Genomic DNA, 8,767 nt, shown 5'->3' with positions numbered 1-8,767 from the left:
AGCATCTCAATTGATTCAGGTCAGGACTTTGACTAGGCCACCCAAAGTCTTAATTTTGTTTTTCTTCAGCCATTCAGAGGTGGATTTGCTGGTGTGTTTTGGGTCATTGTCCTGTTGCAGCACCCAAGATCGCTTCAGCTTGAGTTGATGAACAGATGGCCGGACATTCTCCTTCAGGATTTTTTGGTAGACAGTAGAATTCATGGTTCCATCTATCACATCAAGCCTTCCAGGTCCTGAAGCAGCATAACAACCCCAGACCATCACACTACCGCCACCATATTTTACTGTTGGTATGATGTTCTTTTTCTGAAATGCTGTGTTCCTTTTACGCCAGATGTAACGGGACATTTGCCTTCCTAAAAGTTCAACTTTTGTCTCATCAGTCCACAAGGTATTTTCCCAAAAGTCTTGGCAATCATTGAGATGTTTCTTAGCAAAATTGAGACGAGCCCTAATGTTCATTTGCTTAACAGTGGTTTATGCCTTGGAAATCTGCCATGCAGGCCGTTTTGCCCAGTCTCTTTCTTATGGTGGAGTCGTGAACACTGACCTTAATTGAGGCAAGTGAGGCCTGCAGTTCTTTAGATGTTGTCCTGGGGTCTTTGTGACCTCTTGATGAGTCGCCTCTGCTCTTGGGATGGTTCAATGTTTGGTCGGCCTGGAGTCCCAAAGCTCTTTATAACCTGGATAGGTTCACCACTGTTCCATGTTTTTGCCACTCAAGGAGAAGAAGGAGCAGCGGCTCCTATTTTGTCATGAACATTCCTTTAGTGATTTCTTGAAATAAGTAATCTTCCGAAGTGCAGCACAACAGAGTAAATAATTGATGTAAATAGAATTACTGAAAGACTAAGTTTTGCCGTTTCTGTATTCTTAAACCATCTTCCAGTTACACAATCCCCGCAGTCAATATCACATTCAATGTTCTCTGCTCCTTAACCTGTCTTGTTACCCAAAGCATCAACACTCAGTTTCATTCAAGGCTTTACCGTCCTTCCTTTCATAGACATAAAATAAAACACATTTCCTCTACATGTCCAATAATAATAGTAAACTTGCAGGAACGAGAAAAGCACAAGATGGGAATATTTATGACAAGAGCCTGGACATCAGGATGAGAATGTGCCTTGTCACCCATTACGTGAGCTCGTCTGCCATCCCTCGGTTACACTGGCACACGTTACACTCGAGCAAATGCAATGGAGAATATCAAATCAATCAATCAACATTTATTTATATAGCACATATTCATACAAAAATGTAGCTCAAAGTGCTTTACAAAATGAATAGAAAAATAGAAGACACAATAAAAATAAACATAAGTCAACATTAATTAACATAGAATAAGTAAGGTCCGATGGCCAGGGTGGACAGAAAAAAAAAACTCCAAAGGCTGGGGAAAAAAAAATAAAATCTGTAGGGGTTCCAGACCACGAGACTGCCCAGTCCCTCTGGGCAATCTACCTAACATAAATGAAACAGTCCTCTTTGTATTTAGGGTTTTCATGGAAGGACCTGATGATGATGGTCACGTAGACTTCTGGCTTTCAGTCCATCAATGTTGGTGCATCAGGATGCTTTGAGTAGGTGGTGGTGGCGCAGGCCACCGGAAAAGAAACAGAAGAGAGAGTTGGGGTCAGTATGGATTTTGGAGCCACTGTGAATAGTTATTATGAAGAATTGAACATACAGAGTATCAGTTAAGTTAAAGTGAAGTTATAAAAGGCCATGTTAAAGTAATAACATGTAATAAAGTAATACCGACAATGTACACCTTCAGAAGTGGAATAAATCGACTGTATACGTAGAACATTTCAGATAAACGATGAATTTTGTTAATCATAAACAATGCAACATAACTATTATATGTGTTGTTACTTTTTATTTATACTCACCAAACGTTACAGATCTACATGGGAAATGAACACAGGTAATATGTTTATAATCATTCTCACTAAAAGACACTGTCAAAATATATTAATGAGAAAATTGAGACACATTGGCCTTTAGGAAATATAAAAAAGTGTGTGCGCTGTCACTTAGGACAGAATGCATTGTTAACGTGACGCACTTGTGGATAATGGCTCTCACTGTGGTTCGCTGGAGTCCCAAAGCTTTAGAAATGGCTTTATAACCTTTACCAGACTGATAGATCTCAATTACTTCTGTTCTCATTTGTTCCTGAATTTCTTTGGATCTTGGCATGATGTCTCTTTTGGTCTACTTCTCTGTGTCAGGCGGCTCCTATTTAAGTGATTTCTTGATTGAAACAGTTGTGGCAGTAATCAGGCCTGGGGGTGGCTATGGAAATTGAACTCAGGTGTGATACACCACAGTTAGGTTAGTTTTTAACAAGGGGGCAATTACTTTTTCACACAGGGCCATGTAGGTTTGGATTTTTTTTTCTCCCTAAATAATAAAAACCATCATTTAAAAACTGCATTTTGTGTTTACTGGTGTTATATTTGACTAATGGTTAAATGTGTTTGATGATCAGAAACATTTTGTGTGACAAACATGCAAAAGAATAAGAAATCAGGAAGGGGGCAAATAGTTTTTCACACCACTGTATAGGAAAAAGCCAAGCAAAATGACACCTTTTATTGGCTAACTAAAAAGATTACAAGTTAGCCAATAAAAGGTGTCATTTTGCTTGGCTTTTCTCTACATTGAAAATGGCTAACACGGTACAACACCCTAGTACTACCAATGTATATAAATGCTTAACTCGTTTGTTTTATATTATTCTGAAGTTTTTCTGTGCTGTTTGCTGCTTTTGTTGTATCCTAATAATGTCAATTAAAAAGAGGCAGAGCAGACACCTGGGAAAACAACAATGAATGATGAAAGGCTGCAACTAATTTAACGTCAGACCTGCTAATTACTATATAATGGATTAAATAATCATAAAAACTGGAAAAGAGCAATGAAAAGTAGGAAGACAATATTGTTAAAAAGTAAAAACTATATATCCCATATAAATGCTTAGTACGTTATAATAAAAAATTACCAGATTTAGTTTTACAGTGACTCCAAAACACAGACACTCGCTAATAACAGATCACTTCATTAGGCTAGCAGTCCATTTAAAAACAAAAGTTGGTTGGAACAAAAACCTTCAGCCACTGCTGCCCTCCAAGACCGAGACTGAACCCCTGGCTTTGAGGATTTGTTCAAACCTTTTTTAAAACAACCCTTGGCCATTTTCCTTTTCTTTTGGGTCGGTTGAATTTCTGTTCTTTTTTTTTTTTTTTTTTTTTTCCCCAGTTTTCTTTTAAAATTCTCTGGAGCTTTTTCTACTGTAGATTGACTTTAAAGTTATTCGGTGATTAAGCTCTGCAAAACTCTGCAGGATCGTATACTTTGCTATTTTCTTGAAATATAATTTTAACTTCTGGAAGAAGTTTATGCACATATGAGCGTATTTTGTACAGAGATTATTTCCATATACAGGTTTGGACTGGTATTTCGGTTGGTTTGATGTCAACATGGCCAAAATCACCACCCTTCCCCCATCTACAATTGCATGTGTTAAAAACTACAATCATGGACTTTCTAGGGCATAATCTTACAGATCAGTAGGTGACAGATTTTAAATTTGAAGTAATTCTGACCTTCCAGTCAGGAGTTCAGGGGGGATTATTTCAGGTGTGTGATGCCAACATACTCAGCGGCGTAGCGGGGGGGTTGGACATCTGTCCCCAGGCGCAGCATCCAGGGGGGCGCCAAATTGATGTTACGAAATTTTAGAATGAAATGTTTTCCATTATTAAATGCCCTAAAAAGTAAATAAAAAATATTTGCATACTTCGTCCATCACTGAGTTCGACACCAGAGGACCTGCTTCGCTTTATTGTACAATATGGGGAAGATGTATTTCCAAATCTGAGAGTTGGTCTTCAGATTTTACTGACTGTTGGAACCTCCATCGCCAGTTGTGAAAGATCTTTCAGTAAATTAAACCTTATCTTGTCCTACCTGAGATCATCCATGGCACAGGAAAGATTGTCAGCCTTGGCTTTGCTGAGTGTGTAGCGGGAGGTTACCGACAGCATACATCTTGATGAACTATTCGACAAATTTGCAGCAGCAAAGGCTAGGAAAATTTCTCTTTGAAGTTAATAATTACATTTAAATCATTTACATCAAACTATTTTTTTATTACTTTATACTAACTTCATTTTCAGGTTATTATATTATTATATCCAATGTAATTTTTAAGTTTTTGCAATGTTATATTTGAATAATATTTTAGAGTAATTATATTTTCGAACTACCATTGTTGTCTTAATTATATTACTTGGTTCTAAATTTATAAAATTTGCGAAACCTTGAAAATACGTGCTTTAAAAAATTAAAATATTTGAAAATTTAAAACTAAAATAAAAAATAAGATTTTTTTTCTTAAAATACTATTTTAAGTACATGTTTTTTTCATTTCTTTTCCTTCCCCATTGCATTTTGGCAAACAGGAGGGGGCGCGAAATCTTAAATTGTCCCCGGGCGCTGAAAACCCTAGCTACGCCTCTCAACATACTAAAATCCTGTCGGCTTTACAATCTAATAATATTGCCTAGTGCAGTAATACGCAAAATACACATAATAGTGATTATTACAGAATTAACCAATAGTACATATTTACCTTAGGAAATGTAAAATAGTATACGTGAGCGGAGTTATAAATTAGTTTCAGCCAACATGCGCAGAATTTCAAAAAGAGTATACTGAGAATTCCACCGGACTCTTACAGTGACAAGCAGCCAAAAAACTTAATACATGGACCCATCGTCTTCGTAGGGTTTGATCTAAAGTGCGCAGTACATTTGTGTATCCAACGTCGTACAGCACAAGAAATTTTTAATGAGTTGAAAAAGGCAACATGTGCTCGTGCAGTGATTGGAGCAGAGAAGAGGGGGCGGCCGCTTCTGGTTCTCGTCTCACATCTCCTAGCAACCGCTACAACAAAGGTGCCCGGTCTGAACCCTGCGGTGTTGGGGTGCACTGTGACTGAGTCAGACGTCCGGGGTTTTCGGGACTATTTATCATGAGTCGGTCCAATAGTCCATTAGAGGACGGCGTCGAAGAGAATGCCCCACCATCTCTCGAGTCTGAAATCCAGGAAGAAAGGATCGCCGCCCGGCGTCTCCGGATAGCAGCTCGAGTGCAGGCCAGGAAAAGGTAATCTGCTAAAACGATTTCATGTTTTGTTTTGTCACAGAACAAAATGTCTTTTAAAATGCAAGGTTGTGTTTGAATAATCAAGTTATTAGCCCTTCAAATCTATATTTCTTTTAAAGTTGTTTTTTCACAATGCTGGGATGCTGTGCCGCTAATATAGGCGAGGAAGTAAGCGGAAAAAATGTTTAGCCTGCCCAAATGAAATGAGTGTGAACTTTGCAATCTTGGGTAATAATTTGCTTAAATCATCGCTAGTAATTTTAGTATTCATAATTAAAGTGCCACGTGACCCTGTGTTAGGATATAGCGGGTTGGATAACGACTCACTGACTGACATAATCGAAGTGTGTAGCTGAGTGTGTTCTGCGATATTTGTTTTGCTTATTTCCCGGGGTTGACTTTGGACCCTAAAAACTCACTGGAAAAATAATGATGCAGAAAGAGAAAGCTAGATGCATAAAACAGGAAACAACGACTTCGTAGATAACATGTGGTTGTCAAAATAATGAATGAAAGAGCGAAACGAGATAAAACGGAAAATACAGTACATGTAACTCAATATTCCTCTCAATTAAAGTGTGTTATTTAATTTCAGTGACAAAATAATTTGATTGTGTTAGTTTCCATTATCAGGTTTCATCTTTTCCTGTTTTGTAATTGTTAGGGAGACAGAAGGACAACATGACACTCATCATCAAGAAGTTACCAAGGAGCTAAGCAGGAGTCAGAAGCAAAGGGAGCAAAGTAGACGGGTCAGTATAGATTCCTCGGGGTGTTAAAAAGTGTTTTCACTTCATAAATACATTTAATATGAATTTAAACAAATAAGTTCCACTTAAGAAGCTCATAAGTGCAGTGTTCTTAGAACAATACAACTTAATAAAAACCCAGTATAACAATGCTGAACACAAAGACATGCACTATATCTATGCAATTTTACATTTGTTTTATTTGTTTATTTTAATGTGAATGAATCTATCAAATCCGTGGTTTTATATGAGGAAATATTACATTTTATTGACAATTCTGAGTGCCCCAGTCCCAATTTCAGTGGTCTGTGTTTCTTGCTGAGGTGACCTTCTCATCAGCTCTGAATTAGCAACAACGAAAAAAGTGTGGGTTTATGTACTTTTACCTACTTGGCTTCTGCTGTTGGCTTATATTTGTTGAATAAATTACTATGTAAAATGTGTTGCGTATTGTTTTTCACCTGAGTTTATAATGATTTAATTATAATTATGACCTGATATGTAAAGCCATACCCATTCATCAAAAGGAACTGGTCGAGGTGGTTTTGACATCTATTTATAATGCCACCTGGACGCTTTACCGTGTTCAACTATTGAAGAGATCTCAGGGCAGACCCAGGGCATGCTGGACAGATTATATCTCTCAACTGGTTGTGGAATGCCCGATCTCCTCCTGGAGGAGTGGCTTGGGTTGTGCGGAAAAGGGATGTCTTAGCGTCTTTGCTTAGAGACCAGCCCCATGACATCGACTTGGACCTGGATAGGCAGCAGAAAATGAATGAATGGACAGATGTATATAAAATCATGGAAGTAAAAAACAAGGAACTTACTTCTTCACATAAGGACTGAAAAAATTATGTGAGTATCCATTTCTACTTGTATGTGGATATTAAAATTGCAAGGAAAACTACAGTATGCTAGTTTTTATCTGGGTTAGATTAAAGTTAGTTTGATAAATTCAAATTGAAATTAGAGGTTTGATCCAGGAGGTTTGTAAATTAATATCATAATTCTGATTAACTCTGTTTTCTTTTCTACTGTTATTGTTTTTTGTCTGCTTTGCCCAAGGTGACTTACAGTTGTTTATGAATATATAATAATTGTTTGAATGTGTTTATATAATTCTTAATAAGCTCCTAACAGTAATAATATAAGTTGCTGGTAATGTGTGAATATATAAATGAAGGGTAGCATATAAACTACATGTGGTATCTCCTTCTCAAAACTATTAACAATATTGGACTCATTCTGAAAGAGAGATTATTTTCTTTCAGCGTCTAAATAAACTACAGAGTGATGGGACAGAATTGGTCACTAATATTCAGGTGGCAGTGGATGCAAGAGAATCCCAGAGGAGAACTGAAGAAGCAGAAGCAAAAAGACAAAGGTAGGCTGTCAAAGGCCTGTCATTAGAAATAATACTACTTCACGTTGCATGCAAATCAACCAAGCAAATATTACTTAGCCCATGCATTTGTTACATGTTCTTTACAACTTTCTTCTTTACTATTTTTTTATTTATTCTTCACTCCTTTGAGGATGATCATCAAACTTTGCCTGGATTTAATAAATATTGGAAAATATAAGGTCACTGGTATCAGTGAAGTCAGAATATTAAAAAATAATTGGTAAATATCCAGAAAAGTAGGAAAAGAATTAGAACATTTATACAGTTCATCCAGAAAGTATTCACAGTGCATCACTTTGTCCACATTTTGTTATGTTACAGCCTTATTCCAAAATTGATTAAATTCATTTTTTTCCTCAGACTTCTACACACAACACCCCATAATGACAACGTGAAAAAAGTTTACTTGAGGTTTTTGCAAATTTATTAAAAATAAAAAAACTGAGAAATCACATGTACATAAGTATTCACAGCCTTTGCTCAATACTTTGTCGATGCACCTTTGGCAGCAATTACAACCTCAAATCTTTTTGAATATGATGCCACAAGCTTGGCACACCTATCCTTGGCCAGTTTCGCTCATTCCTCTTTGCAGCACCTCTCAAACTCCATTAGGTTGGATAGAAAGCGTTGGTGCACAGCCATTTTGAGATCTCTCCAGAGATGTTCAATCGGATTCAAGTCTGGGCTCTGGCTGGGCCACTCAAGGACATTCACAGAGTTGTCCTGAAGCCACTCCTTTGATATCTTGGCTGTGTGCTTAGGGTCGTTGTCCTGCTGAAAGATGAACCGTCGCCCCAGTCTGAGGTCAAGAGTGCTCTGGAGCAGGTTTTCATCCAGGATCTCTCTGTACATTGCTGCAGTCATCTTTCTCTTTATCCTGACTAGTCTCCCAGTTCCTGTTGCTGAAAAACGTCCCCACAGCATGATGCTGCCACCACCATGCTTCACTGTAGGGATGGTATTGGCCTGGTGATGAGCGGTGCCTGGTTTCCTCCAAACGTGATGCCTGGCATTCACACCAAAGAGTTCAATCTTTGTCTCATCACACCAGAGAATTTTGTTTCTCATGGTTTGAGAGTCCTTCAGGTGCCTTTTGGCAAACTCCAGACGAGCTGCCATGTGCCTTTTACTAATGAGTGGCATCCGTCTGGCCACTCTACCATACAGGCCTGGGGCCTCATGTATAAACGGTGTGTACGCACAGAAATGTTGCGTAAGAACTTTTCCACGTTCAAATCGCAATGTATAAAACCTACACTTGGCATAAAGCCACGCACTTTTCCACGGTACCTCATGCCTTGTCGTACGCAAGTTCTCCGCTCGGTTTTGCAGACTGGCGGCACCCAGCGTCAAAGCAATGGTACTGTTCCTGTGTGTTTACTCATTATTTTCCTGACGCGGCTTTATAAATATACTGAAACTAACC

The 8,767-nt window shown here is 38.0% G+C and overlaps 1 protein-coding gene across 2 annotated transcripts in view; it reads left to right on the top strand.

Moving 5' to 3' along the window:
- Positions 1 to 4,934: 4,934 nt before the first annotated feature.
- The window catches only part of drc1 (dynein regulatory complex subunit 1 homolog (Chlamydomonas)), a 64,304-nt gene continuing 60,471 nt past the window's right edge, over positions 4,935 to 8,767 (top strand). Inside the window, exons 1-3 of one of the 2 annotated variants that reach the window (XM_039748308.1) lie at positions 4,935 to 5,181; positions 5,846 to 5,933; positions 7,205 to 7,317. In XM_039748308.1, coding sequence (XP_039604242.1) covers positions 5,048 to 5,181; positions 5,846 to 5,933; positions 7,205 to 7,317 — 335 coding nt within the window. In that variant the 5' untranslated portion in view covers positions 4,935 to 5,047. Of the gene's footprint in view, positions 5,182 to 5,845; positions 5,934 to 7,204; positions 7,318 to 8,767 lie in introns of those variants that run through there. The other variant, XM_039748309.1, reaches the window with a different exon arrangement.

Source organism: Polypterus senegalus, chromosome 3, assembly GCF_016835505.1.
Source record: "Polypterus senegalus isolate Bchr_013 chromosome 3, ASM1683550v1, whole genome shotgun sequence".
Classification (NCBI taxonomy): Eukaryota; Metazoa; Chordata; class Cladistia; order Polypteriformes; family Polypteridae; genus Polypterus; species Polypterus senegalus.
The sequence above is the reverse complement of the archived record's forward strand: the minus strand, read 5'-3'. Positions and strand labels throughout refer to the sequence as shown.